Genomic DNA, 22,936 nt, shown 5'->3' with positions numbered 1-22,936 from the left:
AACCCAGTCTTGTTGGTAGCGACTCAATTAATCATTAAGCCAAATGGGTAATGAGGATTTATCATTTGTAAACAATGATTGAGGTGCTATTTCCACCAAAGGTGCCACTACGCAGGGTGGATGGGAACTCCAGTCAGCATGGCTCCAGGGGGCAGCCATTATTGATGAGGGAGCCCGTGATCTGAGGCATTTACTGAGAATATGCCCTGTTGGAAACAGGTCCAAAATATATGTTGGTATTACCTGAGTTATAGAACATGAAAATGAAAGTTTTAGAATTGTGTCCACCGCCCGCGTGCTCCAAAACACCCCCACCGAAAATTTATTGTCACAAAAAGGCTATCAAATATACGTTTCAAAACCAAAATCATAACGTAGCAGTAAAAAGGCATACATGTACCAATGCTCATAGCTAGGTACCTAGGCATAGCCACCTCAGCCCTACAACATGAACGATTAAATTCCTTAATACATTCAACTACATACATCATGTACCCACAACCTCAGTAAGCACCGCGCATGGCTAGACTGTGTGTATGTACGTGTGTACGACGACCGGCTTGGCAGTGCAGTTTCTGTCGACTTACCTTTGAGTCAAGTAGTACAGGATGTGGAACGCGGCTTCCAATCAAAAATTGTTTGTTTGGCCACTTGATGACCTCATTGACCTTTTATGGAATGTAACTAAGGGCGTGGCTACTAGACGACTGGTATGCAAAATATTGGACTGAAGCACAGTGGAATGCAGTGAGAATTAGGCAGTGTCATGCACCAAGGAATGCATGTTGACCATTGATCTTCCCTGAAATTCTTACCACATGCTTTACCTGTTCATATATTTACTGCACCAATTTGTATCATTGAAGTATAATTTAAAGATCATGTCAACCTGTTTTTGATCAGGTACATGTAATGTATTTTGGCGACTGTTAACCTGGTTAAAAGCCTCTTTGATTACTGCAATGGGCCATGGGATTGGGTTTTACAGAGAATATAGTCCACAGCTCCCCCTAAACTTAAGTATCTTGGATGATACACTCCCACTCAGGATACTGACCTTGTAAACTCACACAAGATCACATCCTGTCTGCGACCGGTCCTCTTGTGCCTAAGCTAGGATATAGCAGTTTGACACTAAGAGTGTTTTACCAGTTGTCATCTGGCATTTTGTCAATTGACTATACCAATGTGAAACCAGCCTTACTCCAAGGTTGCAAATCTTATCTTGATCTTGAAAGTATCGGCAACCACCATCCTCTGTGGCATCGCCGATACCTCCCAGCAGTTTATCATCCCTGAACTCAGTTTTCTTATTGGATGCAGGCACTGACCACTCCTTCAGTTGGAATGTTGAGGCAAATGAACTCACCACATCTTAGGCCAGAAGTCTCAAGCCGTGTTTTTTCCTGTTCTGATGACTTGTACGAGGAAGGAAAATCTACAGGTGCGTCATTTGCTTTACTTAGTTACATATTTTATGATCATCGCTAACAGTGTGCCATTTGCATGTAAACTCTACCACATCTTTCACATGGTTGACATTTTCCATCAACATATTCATCACTGTCCCTGTGGCTAAACAATCCTGCTGAACCTAAAATAGTGTGCCCCTCTCTGCCGCACTGTCAACCTCAAAGAAATGGTTCATAAAGAGAGGGTTCCCACCTGTGGACTTCACAAGGGCTCAGTATGGATCCCTTAAATCTATCTTAAAGATGCAGTGCACTAATTACAGAAACAGTTGCCTCACAGTTTCTTTTGAAAAATGAGATTGTTTGGCTGAAAAATGAAGGTATTTTGGAAATTTAAGCCAGGTTTGGGTGCTTCCATCCAGAGGAACAGTTGATAAGTTTACAGATGAAAAATGGTCCACAGTGAATGAGAAAGTATAGGGAAGCCATTTTAAAAATTGCTGTGAGTGGGCTGTTCTTTCTTGGGGTTGAATTTAAGCTAACCTACAAAAAGTTGAAAACAAATGAAAAAAGTAGGGACAAAACAAAAACTTGATTTTTGTTTCAAAAACTCCAGTAATGATGGCTTGCATGTAATTGAGCCCTGAACTTTAAATTGATGGGCTTGGATTAGTTTATTTCACCCTTTGTTCATTTTTCCTGTTTCCAATGTGGCACGGAGATAGTTGTAGAGATTAGTGGTCTTGACCCTTGGGGCATTTCTCCACCAGCCCTTGACCGTTTAGTATCTGTCATTTGTTCAACAGAGAGACACCACCCCCAAAGCCAACTACAGGATGCCTGCTATCACCATCCTTTGATTGAGACAAACCTGTACACGTAGAGCTGGAGATTCCTCCTTGATGTGTCTGGTACCTGCTGTCCTCGCTGGATCCTCTTCCACTACTCTAAGGTTGACAGTCTCATTTCTTGTGTGCTCTTTATTTTATTTTGTTCCAGAGTATGTGGTCTTGACCAACCAGCATTTAATGTTACATTCTTTAGAACAGGCAGACAGCACTTCAAAATATAATATAACCCTTCAACTCAGAGTCAACGAGACAAGTTTAAATGGGATACAGTCAAACATTGATTTATGACTGTATCCTGCTTATAGCAAGATCAATTTTAGGTTTTCCTTACATCTTTGCTTTGCTAGACTACAGTGTCCCTGTTAAGACAAGGTAATCTGTGAAGTCCCAACATGCATATCGTCGTTTGGATAGTTGCTTCACCACCAACTGTCATAACAAGTGTACAAAATCTGGTTGTTGCTGTACCGGTTTGTGGTGCAACTGATAGATTATGAAGACAAGTATCTGGAGCGATGATAATGTTAGGGTCATCAGGTTCATAATTGAAAGAATTCCATTCTGTGCAGCAAAGCCTTGATAATGTTAGGATCATCAGGTTCATAATTAAAAGAATTCTGCTCTGTGCAGCAAAGCCTCGATAATGTTAGGGTCATCAGGTTCATCATTGAAAGAATTCCATTCTGTGCAGCAAAGCCTTGATAATGTTAAGGCCATCAGGTTCATAATTAAAAGAATTCCGTTCAGTGCAGCAAAGATTAGCACCCACATCTTGAATGTCTTATCGCATTCACAGCACTGATGCCTGACAGTGGTGTGGGTATCTGAGTGAGTATCCTGACTCATCTACTTCTCTGCCTGCAGTACCAGCCAATGTTCTGACGTTGACACCATACCACACCTGTTGGAATTGCAAAGCATTGCACAGAAGCACACTGGAAATTGCAGGGGTGAGATTTGTTCAGATTTTTCATCAGGATTTTCCTGATTTCAGGGTTTTTCAAACAATCTCTTTCAAAATATTGAGTTTACCATTAGGGTAGTTTTTAGGGATAAATGTTGATATAGAACACCAGAAATGGGTGTTTCAAGGCGTGCCTTTAGGCAAACACAAATGTATGCCGTGGACTCTAGCAGCTGTGGGGGCACTCTAAGGCTCTGTGATTATTTTGAGGATGTTTCAATTTTCTCCAATCTCTCCTCTAAAGTTGAGAGCAGTACATGAGGCTACATGTTGGGTGAGAACTTTAACTTTTACAACACATGTACAAGTTAATTGCTTCGTCCCTTAGATGGGCAAAAGGAACTTTGAAATTTTGTGGAAGATGAATAATCAATATTTCGGTTGAAATAATATGGCTGGGTCATTCCATGAAGTTGGGGCACAATTTGTGACGGTGTCCTTTTTACATGGGTAACTTTTACCACCTGTCATGACCTGTAGAGTAGGTCATTTACTCTGTAAAACTAACACACACCTCGGTATTCAGCCTTGCAGGATGTATAACAATGTCAATTTGGAATCCACATGCAGGGAAATAACTGTTCATTCTTATGGAACCCATGTAACATTTGACACCGTTTCATATCGTGTCCCAACTGCATGGACTGACCCGGCTACATGTTCAGCATGGTTTCCAGCACGGTCTGTGATTAGACCATGTTGACCCATGTTCATTGGCTGTCTCTGCACTCCCTAACATCATAGTAAGCTGTCAAGTGTTCACTACTGCACTAATCCTTCCAGTACTGTCAAGTTCTCCACTCCTAAGAACCGTTCCATGGTTAGACCATATTGACCCATGTTCATTGGCTCTCTCTGCACCCCCTTTCCATCATAGGAGGCTGTCAAGTGTTCACTACTGCACTAATCCTTCCAGTACTGTCAAGTTCTCCACTCCTAAGAACCGTCCGTGGTTAGACCATGTTGACCCATGTTCACTGGCTCTCTCTGCACGCCCTTCCCATCATAGGAGGCTGTCAAGTGTTCAATTCTGCATTAATCCTTGCTGTACTGTCACGTTCTCCACTCCTAAGAACCGTCCGTGGTTAGACCATGTTGACCCATGTTCATTGGCTGTCTCTGCACCCCCTTCCCATCATAGGAGGCTGTCAAGTGTTCACTACTGCACTAATCCTTGCAATACTGTCAAGTTCTCCACTCCTAAGAACCGTCCGTGGTTAGACCATGTTGACCCATGTTCACTGGCTGTCTCTGCACCCCTTCCCATCATAGGAGGCTGTCAAGTGTTCAATACTGCACTAATCCTTGCAATACTGTCACATTCTGCTCTCTAAGAACCGGGTACCAATTTCATGGCACCAGGTTCCAAGTTGTGCTTACTATAGCAGGAAATTATGCTTACATGTACCTAGAGCCCTCTTTACTGGTGATTGTGTTATGAAGCAGTGTTTTCCACGGCCGAAAACTTTGGTAGGGCGGTAAAAAAATTGCGAGCGCGAAGTCCTTACGGCTTGGGGTCTGGGGCCCCAGAGAATTTTGGATTCTAAATGCTCTGTGGTGCATTCTGGGGCAATTTCCAGCCCACTTTCGTCTGTAATTTGGCCCCAAATCTGATTGCATTTACAACGTGAAATATTGGCTAGGATATTCTTCAGGCGGAAGTTTTTCATCAAAAGATTTGATGACAACAAGTTTAATTTTCGGAGCATTTTTAGCAGAACCTCATGTTAGTGACTTGAGACATGCTTGAGATGAGCAGAGCATGCGGTTTTCTTAATGATCAGTTGACTGTGAAAAGGTAGAGTAAAAACAAGCCTCCAAATGCGCCCTTGAATAAAAAAGGAGAAAAGAAATATGTTCAGGCAAAGATAAGTTTACAACTTCCAGCTCGCGTCATAAAAATGAAGTAACCCCTCCATTGGAGCAGAGCATGGGGGCTGCTCATGCATGGCACTGTTCTTCCATTGGTGTCCGCACACACCCCGCAAAACAATGTTGCGTCGTGGGTACCAGCCACATGCACTGCGTGTACATGTACATGCTTGCGCAGTACAATGTACGTGTACATGTGCAAAACACACGCGATGGACACAAGGTTGACTATGCATAAGGGTAGGCAGCCAACGATCACCATTGTCTGTACATCATAAGCGTTGTCGGTAAACTCAAACTCGATCCACAAACTGCAGTAAACCTCTTTTTTATTAAAATCTTGAGAAAGGAGACATTCAGGGAAAAATACACTACTCAAAAGATCAGCAGGGTGGCACAAATTTTAGCGGGGCGGCCCAAAATTTCGGCAGGGCAGTCTGCCCTGCTAAAACAGCCCGTGGAGAACCCTGTGAAGGTTGCACATGCATGGAGATCTCCATTGTTACTGTAAAGGACAAGGAAATTTGCCATCCAAGGAACAGTAAGTGTGCCTTTTTCTGTGCTCACTGTCTCCATGAACTACATATGCAGAACCTTTGTCAATGTAAAATCATATGACTAGGAAGGTTGTAAACTTTGACCATTATCAGGGAAAATGGGATTTGGAAGAAGATCACCTGTACAGAGATGACATTTGTCAGGATTTTCCGTTATATGTAACATGTTTTGCCCTTACCCAACATATATTATTATATATAAATATATATATTAATTATTATCATATATTGGCTCCGACCGGCCGGCCAGCCGACCCCGGCAAGCTCGGTGGTCGAGTGGTTAAGACATCTGCACTAGTAAGCAGGAGGTCGTGGGTTCAAGTCCCACCCGAGTAAGCTTGTGAGGTTTTTTTTCGCACGCTCTCAGACAAGCACTGAGCATACATTGCTTATTAATATACGTTGGGTAAGGGCAAAACCTGTTATATATAATTAACATCTGCTCAATGCAAAAATACATCTTGAAAAAAGGATTTTTCATGATTTCAGATTTTTCAGAATTTTCCTGATTTGAGGAATTTTTTCATGTGGATTTTAAATTTTGGAAAGTGCTGAGATTACCAATAAGGTGTTTCTCAATTAATTTTAATAACAAGAAATGTGTATTTGAAGAGGTACCTTAAACTCAAATGATACCTGTACGCTATAAACTCTTTGTTCCTGTGGAGCCTTCAAACTTTCTGGTGATTTTTTCCTAGCTATTGCATTTTCCTCTAATCTCACCCCTGCCTGTAGACTGTCTTGAAGTTCTTCTTTTAGGGGGAGGGGTTTAATTTGTCAGGTTGCCCTCTCCCTGTTGTTAGTATGAAGACATTGTGGGGGGGATTGATTAACTGATTGATGGATTGATTAATTGATTGACCTGTGTGATTGATTGATCAATTCAAATAGAATCTGTTGATCACATAACTATCGCTGATCAAAGTACACTGTAGTCACAACAGGATCCTTTCTTTCCAATTTAAGGCTGTGGAAGACCATCCTTTCCAAAGACAGGAAATTACGTATACATGTACATCTGGAATTTTGTACAGAGGCCTCTACCAGCCATTATTGGGACGACATGTGCCTAACTACACGTACATTGTTATCACTGAAACTTGTCCTAGGTGCACCCACCTTGACTTTTAGCTTTCAGCCATACATTTTCATCAAACACACGTGTATAGATTCTTGAACTCGTCCAAGTTTGTTTTGTAGTATAAGAAATACCTTCATACCGGTATCTCGGGGGAACAGCTCTTTGTTTATATTTCTATGATTTTCAATGTTAACAGTCTAATAGTGTGCTATCCACTATATTTCTGATGGCTTAAACATATGTCATGAAGCAAGCAGATGTGATTGCTTAGCCTAAAAATAGCGCAATGAATTGAGTTAGAACAGTGCATTACGCTGGGTTGATATGAACTGTGCAATACAGTTATACATGTATCACACTGTTTGTTGCCATGGAACAACCAATCAGAACTGAGAATTCAGGTTTGCCTGAGGATAAAATCATTTGTAAACCAGTGAAGTGTCATTACCACAAAAGGGGCCAGCACTGTTGGGAATGCTTGGCCCTCTCTTGGCCCCTCTCTTAGGGTTAACCAAAGAGGGCAAACTCCACCAAAATGTTGATAAGAGAGCACCCAATCCGAGGGTTTTACAGAGAATAGCCCCTGTTGGAAATGGGGCTGAAAATACATGTGTTATGGTATTACCCTATTCATATAACATCTCTAGCGTCATCAATTTGGGTCGTTGGCACATAAGAAAAAAAGGATCGGTCGAACTGGCTTGTGTGGTGAAGGAGATGGATTAATATTGTGGATTTGTTTGAATTAAATTTACTTTTCTTTTTCAATTTCTTTCCAGTGGGAAAGATCTCATTTAAAAGGTCATTATAAAACACAAATTTGTATTATTGAAGTATACATACATGTACATGTATTCTATTTCAGGACAAAAGCTCACATCAACATTTCTTGATCAGGTAACCCCCTTATGTATTATGGACCCTGTTCTGAACAGAGGCTTTTGTCTGTAAAAGTCTCATTCATTACAGCAATGGGTAGTTGGATTGGCTCCTAACTCCCCCTGATGCATCCTGAATGAAACCACTCCTACTCAGGACACTGACCTTGTAAACTCACACCGGATCACATCTTGTCTGTGACCAGTCTTCTCGTGGCTAATACAGTAACTAGGATATACTCAGTGTCATACTTTGGAGAGCTTTACCAGTTGTCATCTGACGTTGTATCAATTGATCCTACCATAGTAAAACCAAAGGCACTCCAAGTTTGAGAATCTTATCTTGATCTCCCTTGAACTATCATAAGAGTATAGGCAACCATCATCCTCTGTCATGTCTGTGGCATCACTGATACATCACAGCAGTTTATCCCTGAACTCAGTTTCTTCTTGTTGGCTGCAGGCACTGACCACTCCTTGAGTTGGAATGTTGAGCCAAATGAACTCCACCACATCTTGGGCCAGGATTGTCAAGTCGGTTTTCTCTCTATTCTGATGGTTAATCTGAGGAAGGAAAATCTACAGATGCATCATTTGCTTTGCTTTATATCTTATGATCACCGCCAACAGTGTTCCATGTGCATGCATTGTAAACTCTACCAGGTCTTTCAAATCCATGGTTGAAATTTTCCATCAACATTTCCATTACTGTCCCTGTGGCTAAAATCCTGCTGAACCTGAAACAGCGCGCCCCTCTCATCTGCCATATTGTCAACTCCAAAGAAATGTAACATCAAGAGAGCCCCGTCTGTGGAATTCACGTGGGTTCAGTATGGATCCCTTAAATCTGAAGGTTGCAGTGCACTAATTAAAGTGATAAGTTCTGCTGAGCTCATCAGTATAAAAACAGTTGCCCCACAGTTTCTTTTGAAAAATGAGATTGTTTGGCCGAAAAATGGAGGGGGTTTGGAAATTTAGGCCAGGTTTGGGTGCTTCCATCCAGGGGAAGAGTTGATAAGATTGCAGATGAAAAATGGTCCACAGTGAACGAGAAAATAGAGGGAAGCAAAATCCTGAACCTGAAACACAAGATGGCTTGGCCCAAAAAATGGACGGACTGTGGTGGAAGTGTACATGTAGGTCAGGATTTACTCCCTGGGTTTGAATGCTTCCGTTTGATGGCTGAGTTGATGAAATGACTGACTGAAAAAGACCTCAATCATGTCAATGCCCAAGAAAGTGGAGGGAAGCCATTTAAAAATTGTGGTGACTAGGTTTAGGAACTATCACGTTTTGGGTCAGGGTGAGAAGGGGAGTTTATTTTGTGTGAAGGATTGAAAATGTATATGTTGTAATCGCTTAACCCACCAAAATTGAACAGTAACAGAAAGACTAGGGTCAAGACAAAAAATTTATTTTGTGTGAGAAACTCCAGTAATGTCAATTTGAATGTTATCAAGTGAACTTTGTTAACACTAACCCTCCTCAATCCTCCAACAGGTGAAGGATTGAGGAGGGTTAGGGTTAAGGTTCCTCAAAGTGCCAGGTTATTTCAGCCCATCTCACAGCCGGATTTCTCCCTTCCCAAGAACTTGGCTGTGCCATACTGGATTTTCTTTTATTAACCTTGGTATGCATGTAAAAACTCTCATCATAAATGTGAAATTTGAAGTCAGTCAGACATATACCTGTAGTTTTGTCATTACCTGTCATTGGAAATACAAAGCTGTATGCATACTCAGTCTGGCCATGTGCATTGAATACCCCAGTGTAAAATACATCAGTGCTGTGAAAGAATGGTATGGTTTTTCCAAAATTGGTTAAAAAATGACTGCAAAGTGTAACTCTAAAAATTCCTATAGGCTCAGCCCCTGAATAAATGCACTGCAGCGATATATCGGGAAGAAATGTCAATTACTCTTTTAGGGTTAAATTTGCACTGCTTCCAATGCGGCTTGGGTTAGTGCACTTCACCCTTGAGGCATTTCTCCACCAGCCCTTGACTGTTTAGTATCTGTCATTTGTTCAACAGTGAGACAACATCCCCAAAGCCAACTACAGGATGCGTGCCGTCACCATCCTTTGATTGAGACAAACCTGTACATATAGAGCTGGAGATTCCTCCTTGATGTGTCTGGTACCTGCTGTCCTCGCTGGATCCTCTTCCACTACTCTAAGGTTGACAATTTCTCTTCCAGTTTGTTCTTGATGTTTTTTTCAGAGTACATGGCTCTTGGCCAACCACCATTGAATGGTACACTCATCGGAAAAGGCAAACAACACTTCAAAATGTTTTCTATAGTGCAACAAAGCAACATCATCAACCTTTCAATTCAGAGTCACTGAGTCAAATTGAACTCAGTTGGATGTACATGTTGTCAAACATTGATTTTTAAAATCCAACATATCTTGCTTTAAATTAATATAGCAAGAAAAGTGTTAGGTTTCCCTTCATCTTTGCTTTCTCTGTTTTCCAATAATACAAGGTCTCTGTTACAACAAGGTCATCTGTAAAGTCCCAACAACCTTGTTACATGCATGCAGTCATTTGCATCATGAACTGATGTATTGTGTGAACAAAGTTGAGGCGGTACATTACTTTGTGGTGCACCAAAACTGTCATTTTTTTGTCGCTTCATGGTGCAGCCGATACGTACATTGTACTAATAGGCTTTCAATTGTATCTTGAGCCTTGAATTTCTTATTACATCCACAGCATTGATGCCTGACTGGAGTATGGCATGAGTGAGTATCCTGACTCGTCTACTTCTTTGCCTGCAGTACTAGTGAATGTTCTGGTGCTGACTCCATTTAGCACCTGTTGGAATCACAAAGCATTGCACAGCACACTGCAAGGCTCAGGGGTGAGATTTGACAGGATTTTTTCCTGATTTCAGGATTTTTCAAATGATCTCTTTCAAAATGTAAAGAAACCCGAGTGTACCATTAATGTGTTTTTTGTACCTATGAAAGTTGATATAAAACACAAGAAATGGGTGTTTTAAAGGGGATGCCTTAACCCTATTACTGAAAGCTACAAAATACTACTAAATGTAGCAAACAGCACTGTGGCTTGTACGAGAACATGACCTTGTTTTTCTCTGAAGCCATCAATACAATTACTAAGAGAATGTACCATTCAGTGCAGTGACACTATGAATGCATGACTTTATTGTTCTCTAACAATGGAAGTCTCCTATGCTGCAGCGCGGCACTTAAAACCTCTGTTGATTATTCTGGGGATGTTTTCAGTTTTCTCCAATCTTTCCATTGAAGTTGCATGTAGATAGGGTGAGAATTGGCACTTTTACTAGACATGGAAGAAGTTAGAGGCAGGAAATCTACATCGAGATCGGAAAAAGAAAATTTGGCATTCCTTGGAAAATGAGTCCTCAACGTTTGTGGTGAAATGGTATGATTGTATGTTCAGTTTTCCAGCATGGTCCGTCGTCAGACCCTCATGTTGACCCCCGTTCACTGGCTCTCTGTGCACACCTTCCCCCTTAATCATGTTCAGCTTTCCAGCATGATCCCTGGTAGGACCCTCATGTTGACCCACATTAACTGGCTCTCTTAGCACACCTTCCCCCTTAATCATGTTCAGCTTTCCAGCATGGTCTCCGGTAGGACCCTCATGTTGACCCACGTTCACTGGCTTTCTGTGCACACCTTCCCCCCTAATCATGTTCAGCTTTCCAGCATGGTCCCTGGTAGGACCCTCATGTTGACCCACATTAACTGGCTCTCTTAGCACACCTTCCCCCTTAATCATGTTCAGCTTTCCAGCATGGTCCCCGGTAGGACCCTCATGTTGACCCAAATTAACTGGCTCTCTTAGCACACCTTCCCCCTTAATCATGTTCAGCTTTCCAGCATGGTCCCTGGTAGGACCCTCATGTTGACCCACATTAACTGGCTCTCTTAGCACACCTTCCCCCTTAATCATGTTCAGCTTTCCAGCATGGTCCCTGGTAGGACCCTCATGTTGACCCACATTAACTGGCTCTCTTAGCACACCTGCCCCCTTAATCATGTTCAGCTTTCCAGCATGGTCCCTGGTAGGACCCTCATGTTGACCCACATTAACTGGCTCTCTTAGCACACCTTCCCCCTTAATCAGGTTCAGCTTCCGGCATGGTCCTTGGTTAGACCCTCATGTTGACCCACATCACTAGTGCTCTGCCATACCTGCCAACCTGTACGATTTTGGGGTATTTTGTACCAAAAATTTATGGAAATACGACCATATGTTTTTATCACCATAAAATACGGATTTTGATAATTTTAACATGGACAGAAAACAAGAGGGCACAAATCTAAGCTAAAATAGCTAAAGCGGCTGCAAGCAAGACTAATCCACATGTCACGCAGTTTGATATTGCGAATTTGTAAAGTAGAGCGTTTGCGAGTGGTGTACGCGATGTACACATGTCCCTGGTAGCGCACGCATTGACCAATCGGAACGTTGCATACCAAACCGATCGGCCTGCATTGTGGAGTGTACCTTCATGTGTATGCAAAAAAATTTCCCAACGTAAAAACTGTGTGAATGAAGATGACTTCGACTTTTAAAAAGGACACCCCAAAACGGAAGCAATCTTTGAAAAGGGAATATACAGAGAAATTTGAATTCATATTAACTTCCCAGAGAGGTAAACATTACGCTCATTGCACTTTGTGTAGGTCTGACTTTAGTATCGCACATAGTGGGAGTTATGATGTATCTCGCCACATTGAAAGCAGTAAACACCGTGACATTGCTGAAACCATACTGAAACAAAGAATGCGACCCACAGCATTGGAAAGTTCATCTCTTCTGAAGATTTAAGCACCATCAGAGCCGAGACCCTTTGGACAGATTACGTAGTTTTGCACAATCTGCCATTTACGTCGTCGGATGATTTCACAGACATAGTGATGACGATGTTTCCAGACAGCAAAATTGCATCCCAGTTTGCTTATAGTAGGACAAAAACTAACGCTATTGCACGACACCAAGGTGAACAGACTAAAGGTGAGTAACATTAATTTGTTTTAGCATTTGGATTTATCAGTGGATTTTGTGGAAAATTAGGTCTAAAAAAATTGTTGGTTGGCATACATGTATGCCTAACGGGTCACAGACAAATAGGGTGCGTCGGGTGCTAAATTGTTTTTCAAAATTTTTATGTCCAATTTTTTATGCAATGCAGTCACTTTTAGTGCACATAAACACATAAAAACAAAAACAAAAGCCAAACAATTCTAGGGTCGGTGATAATTTTCAGGGTCGGGCAGTTACAGAACTTTTTTTTAGAAAAAGCCATAAAAACACTAGGGTTGGCGATTTTTTTTAGGCTTTACTTGCCATGCATGCAAGTTGTTTGTGATTTTTTTGTGAATTTTAATTCAGTGCCATGCAATGATGATGCATGATTGATGATGTAGCTGTAGCCTAGGCCTTTGCGGCCAACATTTCTATTTCAGTCAATCAATTAAAATTGATGCCTAAATGCATAATGGATGTATGTTCAGAATGTTGATGGGTTTGTAAATCATGTAAAAGCATGAATCAATCTAAAGTGCCAATTGGAATCCAAGACATGTATATGAAGATGGGATTGTGTCATTTCTGTGTCTGATTAAACGACCCCTTGCAGTTACGACATGCACCTGCTTAGGCACCATAATCTGTTTGCACTTTTTAACTTACTGTCTTGTGGGATTTTTCTACATATCCCCATTTGAGGTGTAGCTGTGTTACTTAATTTTTTTTTTAATTTTTGATCCTCAAACCTTGTGCTTTGTGTGTTGTAATTTCTGCGCTCAGTTAAACAAAATGAGTTTCAGTAAATACCATTGAGGTCACATTTTGCCAATTGAACTCATTGAAAATATTGCTAAAAGCTTATTGCATTTTCCTGTATCTTTTATTTTTTCCCCAGATGATATCACACAGAAACTTAGACAAATGCCTTTCTCCTTGTCAACAGATGGTAGCTTTGATAGGGGTGCTGAAGAACAGCTATATCCAGTTGTCGTTTGCTACTTTGATGAAACAGTGAACAAAGTTATGGGTGTGTTAGTGGAGATCGCTACTACTGAAGAAAGGTCAACAGGGGAAAACATCTTTTAACCACTCAACAAAGCCTTGTAAGAAAAGCAGATCCCATGGAAGAATTGCATTTGCTTCTCCGCCGACAACGTATCTGTGATGATGGGCATTCATGCAGGTGTAGCAGCATTTGTGAGGATAGAGAATCCAGATATATTTGTTCTTGGATGCCCCTGCCACCGTCTTCACTTGGCAGCAGAAAAAGGAGTTTCCATTTTGCCTTTCACTGCAGTTGATGTACTGATCTCCATCTGCTATTATTTGGAGAAGTCGTCCAAGCGCCACAAAGAACTGAAAGGAGTGCAGAACCTGTGTGTGGCACAGAAAATCACAAGATATTAAAATGTGTGCACCGGTGACTGGTCGAACAGTGGCCTGCATTGCTAGAATAATTCAAGCAGGAAGCTGGTCATGGGTCAGTGAAACGAAAGAATGAAGATGATTGAAATCAACCAAAGAAACAGAAATCGAAGCAAACCAAAGAGAGTGCTAGCGTTACAACAGCATCATGCACTGGAGAGAGCTCGTGAGTTCACAGTTCATAGAGCAGCAGCAATGATTTTGCCATGGCAATTGATGATAAACACAATCCCCGAGAAGAAACCTACATCAACTCCTGTGGCCAAGAGTACAGCTGCAGTCCTAGGAAAGAAAGCAGTTCCCCTCAAGAGAACAGCAAAGCAAAGCACCACATCAACCACTACCAAATCAACTGGTAATGCAGCCTCAATTCCAAAGTCTGACAAGAGTGCAACCATAAAAGCTGCAAACATCCATGCAACTCTTCTGGATGACTGCAATAAACTTTATTGTTTGTTTTTAAAACATGTATTACCACTCTTCACCCATCTGAATTTAGAACTTCAGAGAGATGAACCAATGATACAAGTGCTTCATGAGAAACTGAATGGTTTTCTCAAAGATGTTATGCTGAGATTCGTGAGACCAGTCATCCTCAAACCTTTATCAGACCTGAGGGAATGCCAGTACAAGGATCCAAACAACCAAAAAGCAAATGCAGACCTAGTCCTAGGTCAAGAAATTAGAGGCTTCATTAGTAGTCGCCAGTTCACATCAAGTCAACTGGAGGAGTTCTACAGGTCTCTCAGAAAGTATTTCATAACCGTCTATGAATACGTCAACAGAACAATCCCTTTGAATGATGAGATGTTGAAACATGCAGAGGTGGCAAATGTCAACAAACAACTTGCAGTAGGCTTCTCTTCCGCTTTTGCTGTATTTTGTGAAGAGATTTCATATCATAGGGGACAAACTTGACCAGTTGGAGATAGAGTTTGCAAACTACCAGGTTGATAGGGAACTGGGCTCATTGTTGGAGAAAAGAGCAGATGAAAGTTGACTTGATACTTCCCATATCAAAAAGGGCAAAGCAACCAGTCAACTAAGTATCAACACCTGTCAAAGCTGGTTCTCACAATACTGTCCATCTCCCACAGCAATGCTGAAGACGAAAGAATTTTCAGCATAGTGCGCAAAAATGCGACCAACTCAAGATCCAGCCTAAGCACTGCAGTCCTGTCAGACTCTCTCACAAACAAAATATACACCCAAGCCACAGCCAGGCCATGGCAGCAACGTGAACACCAAAATGAACTGTTGCGTAAATGCAAGAAAGCAACTGCTGTGAGCAACACCAGGAAATTATAAGGTCCATTTAACCCTGCATGAGTTAGTATTAAAGTTCAAATAGTATGTAGTCACGCAAAAGTACTTGTAAGCTTGTCTGTCCTGTTTGTTTGGGAAAATACACATTTTTATTGAAAAATAAACATTTTGAAACCTTCAAATACACTTTTGCGATTCTAAAGGTTGGCAGGTCTGCACACCTTCCCCCCTAATCATGTTCAGCTTTCCAGCATGTTCCGTGGTTTGACCCTCATGTTGACCCCCGTTCACTGGCTTTCTGTACACACCTCCCCCCCAATCATGCTCAGCTTTCCAGCATGGTCCATGGTTAGACCCTCATGTTGACCCCCGTTCACTGGCTCTCTGAGCACACGTTCCCCCTTAATCATATTCAGCTTTCCAGCATGATCCTTGGTCAGACCCTCATGTTGACCCCCCGTTCACTGGCTCTCTGAGCACACGTTCCCCCTTAATCACATTCAGCTTTCCAGCATGATCCTTGGTGAGACCCTCATGTTGACCCCCGTTCACTGGCTTTCTGTGCACACCTTCCCCCCTAATCATGTTCAGCTTTCCAGCATGGTCCATGGTTAGACCGTCATATTGTCCCATGTTCACTGGCTGTCCGTGCACCCCTACCCTAACCCCACCCCCCGCTAATCATGTTTAAGTTGTCAAGTGTTCACTGTGGCACTGACCCCTGCCGTTTATTTTGTCTTGTTAAAGTAAAGTGTACATGTACTTGAAAGCACTCTACTGCTAAAAACTGGGGCCTTGCTTCATAGGCCTCTCTCACAGGGCAGTCAGTTTACTTTTCTACCATTTAAAACAATGTAACAAACTGGTCTGTTCCCTTTTATCAATATGTCAAGTTGCATTATTTCCAGTGGGCCAAAATGGAACAAGACAGATATGGCAGCCTTGTCAAAAGGCCTATAGAGCTGCTTTAAAGTTGTACTTAAATTCACTAGAGTAGAAATTAAAGTTTACTAACCTTTCTAATGGTAATACACTCACACAGTTTTTCATTGTTATGTCACTGAAGCGTTGAGCAAATTTTCCATCAGAGAAACAGTAAGTGTGCCATTTGCCGTGCTTGCTGCTTACGGACTCACTGAAATGTGCGCAACATTAGTCTCTGAAATTTTGTGGTTTAAAGGACTTATAAGCTGACCTGTGGACGGTCTTGCATTTAACTTTTTTATAAATCTTTGATTTCCTTGCCTGATTGCACACTTCCTTGTTGAGGCATCGTGGGTTCTCTGTGCACACCCTCCCCACTCTGAAGGCATCGTGGGTTCTCTGTGCACACCCTCCCCCTGTGGAGACATTGTGGGTTCTCTGTGCACACCCTCCCCCCTCTGAAGGCATCGTGGGTTCTCTGTGCCCACCCTCCTCCCTCTGGAGGCATCGTGGGTTCTCTCTGGACACCCTCTCCCCTCTGGAGGCATTGTGGTTTCTCTGTGCACACCCTCCCCCTCTGGAGGCCTTGTGGTTTCGCTGTGCACACCCTCCCCCTCTGGAGGCATTGTGGGTTCTCTGTGCACACCCTCCCCCCTCTGGAGGCATTGTGGGTTCTCTGTGCACACCCTCCCCCCTCTGGAGGCATCGTGGGTTCTCTGTGCACACCCTTCCCCCTGTGGAGACATTGTGGGTTCTCTGTGCACACCCTCCCCCTCTGGAGGCATCGTGGGTTCTCTGTGCACACCCTTCCCCCTGTGGAGGCATCGTGGGTTCTCTGTGCACACCTCCCCCCTCTGGAGGCATTGTGGGTTCTCTGTGCACACCCTTCCCCCTCTGGAGGCATTGTTGGTTCTCTGTGCACACCCTCCCCCCTCTGGAGGCATTGTGGGTTCTCTCTGCACACCCCTCCCCCCTCTGGAGGCATTGTAGGTTCTCTGTGCACCCTCCCCCCTCTGAAGGCATTGTGGGTTCTCTGTGCACACCCTCCCCCCTCTGGAGGCATCGTGGGTTCTCTGTGCACACCCTCCCCCCCCTGGAGGCCTCCTGGGTTCTCTCTGCTCCCCCTCCCCCCTCTGGAGGCATCGTAGGTTCTCTCTGCACACCCTCCCCCTGTAGAGGCACCGTGTTGGGGTAATTGATTGATCTCTACAATTGCAGGATTGTGCTTCACTATCAATACCTCCATCCTGCACAGAAACTCTTGATCCTGTTCCTATCCCCATTGAAAATAAATAGTAGCAGCATGGTGCTTTTTTTCTTATTCTTTCTTCTCTTTTCTTTTCTCTTTATACTCTTCATCATTTGGTTGACATTTATCAAACTTGTCTTTAGGCGTAACTTTCTTAATTAACACAGATTTACCCCTTTCTTTTTCTTTTTCTCATCAGAATTCACTGGTTTTGTCTTCTATAGTTCCTTTCACCGGCAAACCATCTCGGGAATGACCGTCCAGGTGTTCTGACCTATATGTTGATGTAAGTATCCCATTGAAATGGCTTGAATAGCTCTATCTAATATCCTGTTATTATAAAAGGGTTGAAATGTCTTGTTCATGGATACAGGCACAAACCAGCTGTTGAACTTGAACATTTGCAAAAACATTGAGGAAAAAAAATAGTGTTCGAAAACAGTGTAAAAATTTTGCGAAAGCAGTGCGAAAGGCTCTGAGAATTATTCAGAAACTTGCGAAAATGAGAAGCATTATGTAGAGAAATGTTCCACACTTGCCACACGTGCACGCCTTTTATGCAGTGAAGAGTCCATTACGCAGGCTGCGCTGCACTTGGGGCCGGTCGGGGCAAACTCACCACGTGGAGTGTGCTGTTGTAGTCTAGTAACGATTTCCTTGGCGGAGCCGTCCGGTCCTTGCAGCGCGATCGCGAGGATGTGCTCACCACTGCAAGCCGCGCTTGTGTGGTGCAGTTGTTTTCTTGGATTATCATAAATAAACACTGGTCAATGTGAGAGAATAAATTTTTAAAAAGTTGTCTGGATTTTGAGTAATTAAACTGGAGTCCCCGAGTCTTGAAGTCACAAAGCACTGCTGTGGCGACATGGGCTATTTGACCACTTTTTATTTATTCTCGTGGTGTAGTTTGGCACACAAAAACAATCAACATTGAAATACTACATTTAGTATTTTTGTTACCGAATGGTTTCTTTTGATTGATAAATCAAATCAACTGCTTAAATTGTACATGTATCTTCATGTAGCAAATCTAGTCTTTTCGTCGATTGTGTTCGGTGTGACATACCGGGTCTGTTTTCACTTGGGCTTCTGATGACATGACACTTTCTGTGGTCACATGGTTATTGGAAAAAGTCAGCGATTGGACTGTCCATGAATTGGCATGCAGTAGCAGTCAGGATGTAGCGGTAGGTGTAGATGCAGTTTGTGCTTTACGATGCAGGTGCAGCATGCACGAGGTCCCGTGGCGGTTTTTGAAGAGATTTGGTGATATTTTTTGATTAGCGTCTAGATAACCGGATAAAAGGCATTTATTCGAAATCACGGTACATACATCTGCCAATACATGTAAATGCAATTCACATACAAGACGACATGTGGATACATATGCATGTATCTGTACATTTGCACATATTTGGTGCACATGTTGAGCATCCATCCAAGTGGGTTAAGAGAGTGCTATAACTGGAATCTACTGTCATTCAGCTGTTCAGTGTTCAGTGTTGGTCTCCAACCCCCAGCCAGCTTTGATTTCGCCTGTCGCATTGTATTTTGCTCAAAACCGAGAAACATACTGCGTTGAAATTTTAATGCTGTCTTCCTCAAGTAATCTGAATATTCCTGAGAATTGAAGAACTTTTCTCTCAGACTTATTTTCCTCTACTTTCCATATTCAGAGATGCGCATGTTTGAAACCACAGAGATCAAAAACTTCCTGATGTAAACATGTATGTGCACAAATACTACTTAATGAAGAAAGCTTGCAAAATTATTTCCCCACTGCCAGAGAAAATCTGTAAAATGTTTTTCCCACTTGTGAGAAAAAGTGTGAAAATCTTTTCTCACTTGTGGGAAAATCTATGAAAATCTTTTTGTATTTGTGGGGAAAAGTGTGAAAATCTTTTCCCACTTTTGGCCAACTTTTTCATAATTTGTGAAATGAAAAGGAATTCCCTGGGCAGAGAAGAAATGTGAAAAAATTTTTCCATTTTGGTGTTATCCACTTCGGACCGGGGCATTTTTCAACGTTGAGGATGCTGGGCCGGCATGACTATCATTTTTTCTGTTCTCAAAATCCTTCAACAATTCATCATTCCATTTAACAGTCGCTTATCTTCAGGCACTACTCTAAGTTGACAGGTGACCTTCATTGACACCCGAGTATTTCAGCCAGGCCTGCAGCCTTGTAAACAGAGCCCAGATTGTGCGGTGTTATACAACTGTCTTTTGTTCACGAACCTGGCTCAGTGCACTGCTGACCTCTTTTCAATAGGGGCCAGATTAGCATGCAGCGGTGCTGTGTGGCTCATCGCTGCGGTGGTGGAGAGCTTTTGTCCCCGGTGGTAATCCGCTTGCTCTAAATACCCCAAACCCTGGTATACGGTTTCAAAATAATGCTGGATTATCACCACTTTTGAGAGTGAAAAATTCCGGTCATGCCCAGCAGCCTGGTCTTTTGTTCGGAGTACGGTCTTTTGTTACAGGGCCCTGTTTCCTTTGTCCGAGTTCGGAGACCCCGGCCACACATATAAACCATACGGCTCCGATCCCGGAGTCCCCGGCTGGTAGTGGTTAACTTTCAATCGCAATGTACTGTAGCTCTACTCTCAGCAACATGAACCAGCAGGTGGACTTAAACCTCTAACCATCCAGGCTTGAGTGACCAATCCTAGCTCTAGTCTCAGCAGCATGAACCAGCAGATGAACTTGAGCCTCTAACCATCCAGGCTTGAATGACCAATCCTAGCTCCAGCCTCAGCAACATGAACCAGCAGATGAACTTGAGCCTCTAATCATGCTACTTGAGTGACCAATTGTACAGTACAGGTCAGAATTTAAGCTGTCACTCTAACACGATAAGTGATGAACCTGGCATATGATGCTCAATACACGCTTTGCAGTTTTTACCTTGCATTGCTGGTCCAAAGCATGATAAGCCTGACCCCAGATTGACCTCATTATCTCGGCAGGGCTTGTGACCGCAGACGGCAAAGGTAACTGACAACAGTTAACCACTGCACACACAGAGCCGTCGCTCCAGCTTTGTGCATGTACATGCACAAATGTACACTGTATGGCAGCGCACTGGCTGTAGTGCCTGGCTGACAAGATGACCGTCTTAAAGTATCGAAATATGTATGATACAGCCTTTTTCTTTTAGTTTTGGATTGCGAAGTTGTTCAGTCGGGTTACATCTGGAAAATGTCCAATTTCATTGAAACTGGCCAATAGTGCACTGTGTGTGTTTAGATACTTTTTCCGAAATGTAAGCTTTGAATTTTAAACTCATGGGATCGACTGGAGTGGCGACAACGCTTTTCCTGCCAATTCTAATGCTAGATTGGTTTGAGCAATTCCTGATTGCGTGAGAAACTTTTTTCACAAATAAATAGTAACCACAAAAGAAGTCCATTCCTCAGCCAGAACTACTATAACAAGCTGATTTTACAATGGAGTATTTCTTAATTTATGGAAAATGAGTTGATGTATAAGAATTCCAGTAAATTAAAAAAAATACTGAACTTGCATAAATTTTAACTTGAATTTTTTATTTGCTGTCATGCCAATAACAGATGTACTGCCGCAACCGTGCTGCGATCATGCCACTACCAAGCAATCACGAAACTACAACCACTCCAGCGCTTTCATCCCAACCACCAATCATAAATTGAAATGAGTGTATTGTATATATTCATTTCAATACAGCGGCAACACATGCAAAGCTACAACCCTTTCACATCACACATATGCATATTTATGAAGTTATGGATAGGGAGACGCTATCTGGGTGCAAGCTGGGTACGGTCATGAATAATACAACATATGACGTAGTAGTAGTCGGACCGTCTTATCAGACGATGCCGGCATGAGGTGTCTCCACAGCATGGGCATGCCTGCGTGCACGCCACTCCTCCTGTCTGCACACCCAAGCCTCTTGAACCCGTTCTGCCCCCCGTTGGACTAGGGCCCACCATGTCTGACGATCTTGGGTTAGACGTTCCCAGTCTGCTGGGAGACCGGCAACACTAATGTTGCGTTTCAACACGTCTTTGTAGCGAAGCAGGGGTCGTCCACGATTTCGCTTCACCATAGAGAGGTCGCCGTATAGATGGGCCTTAGGGATGCGGTCATCAGACATACGTTGGACGTGACCAGCCCAACGAAGCTGCATTGGGGCCAGAATGGATTCAATGGAAGGCATGTTGACTCGTTTTAGAACTTCAACATTAGTGATCTTATCCCTCCAGGAGACACCCAGGATTGTACGAAGCTGCCTTAGCTGGATGGCAGAGAGCCTGTTTATGTGCTTTCTGTAGAGTGTGTAGGTTTTGGCCGAGTAAAGCAATGCGCTCAATACCACAGCCATGTATACCCGACATTTTGTGCTGAGTCAAATGCCACGCTGACTCCAAAGCCGGTCTTTCAGACTTGAAAACGAGGCAATGGCAGCTTTTATCCTGGCCTCAAGCTCAGCATCTAGGGTGTTTCCCACCGTTATGGTGGAGCCAAGGTACTTCAATGATTTTACCACAGTCATCAGTGGGTTCCCGTCCAACAAAATGACAGGTTTCACGGGGTCAATCAGGTGCAGGTTGGTACTGTACTGCTGTCTTCTTGATGATAATGGAGCGTCCAAAAGCTGTTGCTCGTGAAGACAACACACCAGGGTCTTACAATGAGAACGCACATTGGAAAGATTAAAAAGACCACCGTCCGACCACGTACAGATCTACACGCCACAGGTGAGGTCAGATGATGTGTCTTCAATCACAGTAAGGAAGAGAGTAAAACGGGTGGGTGCGAGCACACAGCGTTGCTTGACACGATGCATCACATGAAAGGACTCGGATCTTGCACCAGCCACTGAGACACTTGCCCTCATCTTTGTATGAAAGGCCTTAATGATTGCGAGCAGCTTTGGGGGGCAGCTGTACTTCTCAAGGATGCACCAGAGTGTGTCTCTCCCCACAGTGTTGAATGCCTTCGTGAAATCCTCAAAGATGGCACAGAGTGGCATGTTTTGCTCAATTGCCTTCTCCTGTAGCTGACGGATGGCAAATATCCTACCCACACTGCTCCAATTGCTGCGGAAGCCGTACTGACTTTCTAGGAGCACTTCTTTAGATATGATATGAAGGCGCAATAGGACGATTTTAGCCAGGATTTTACCGGCAATAGATAACTGTGAGATACCCCGGTTGTTTCCGCAAATGCGACGGTCACCTTTACGTTTAAAAATATTGACAATTTTAGCATCTTTGAAGGCCTGAGGCAGCTCACCCATTTCTCAACAGGAAGTATAGAGGTCAAGGTGATGAGTTCCTCCAAAGACGGTGGGACATCAAACTCATTGTGCATAGGGTTGGCATTTATTCTGTCAATCACTGCCTCATCAGCACAAGGTGGCTGATTAAGTAGTGTTTGGAAG

The 22,936-nt window shown here is 43.0% G+C and overlaps 2 protein-coding genes and 1 long non-coding RNA gene across 9 annotated transcripts in view; 2 read left to right on the top strand and 1 right to left on the bottom strand.

The window, feature by feature from the left end:
* The window catches only part of LOC147797963 (uncharacterized), a 236,968-nt gene that overhangs the window by 1,059 nt on the left and 212,973 nt on the right, over positions 1–22,936 (top strand). For 3 of the 6 annotated variants that reach the window (XM_087141802.1, XM_087141801.1, XM_087141809.1), the window contains exons 2-5: positions 1,324–1,444; positions 2,219–2,364; positions 3,060–3,213; positions 9,648–9,793. Coding sequence is in view for 4 of the 6 variants with exons in the window: in XM_087141809.1 (XP_086997935.1) it covers positions 1,324–1,444; positions 2,219–2,295 (198 nt within the window). In the remaining 2 variants the exon portion in view is untranslated. Of the gene's footprint in view, positions 1–1,323; positions 1,445–2,218; positions 2,365–3,059; positions 3,214–3,471; positions 3,493–8,078; positions 8,440–9,647; positions 9,794–10,331; positions 10,480–17,707; positions 18,088–22,936 lie in introns of those variants that run through there. The other 3 variants (XM_087141807.1, XM_087141808.1, XM_087141810.1) reach the window with 3 other exon arrangements.
* LOC147797967 (E3 ubiquitin-protein ligase TRIM56-like) overlaps positions 1–22,936 on the bottom strand; it is a 189,521-nt gene that overhangs the window by 18,549 nt on the left and 148,036 nt on the right. The window lies entirely within an intron of this gene.
* LOC147797972 (uncharacterized) overlaps positions 1–22,936 on the top strand; it is a 224,158-nt gene that overhangs the window by 140,169 nt on the left and 61,053 nt on the right. The window lies entirely within an intron of this gene.

The sequence above is a fragment of the Acanthaster planci genome, linkage group LG10 (genome assembly GCF_054643075.1).
Source record: "Acanthaster planci isolate LZ-2023a linkage group LG10, COTS_SCS, whole genome shotgun sequence".
Taxonomy (NCBI): domain Eukaryota; kingdom Metazoa; phylum Echinodermata; class Asteroidea; order Valvatida; family Acanthasteridae; genus Acanthaster; species Acanthaster planci.
This window is presented reverse-complemented; position numbering and strand designations above follow the sequence as displayed.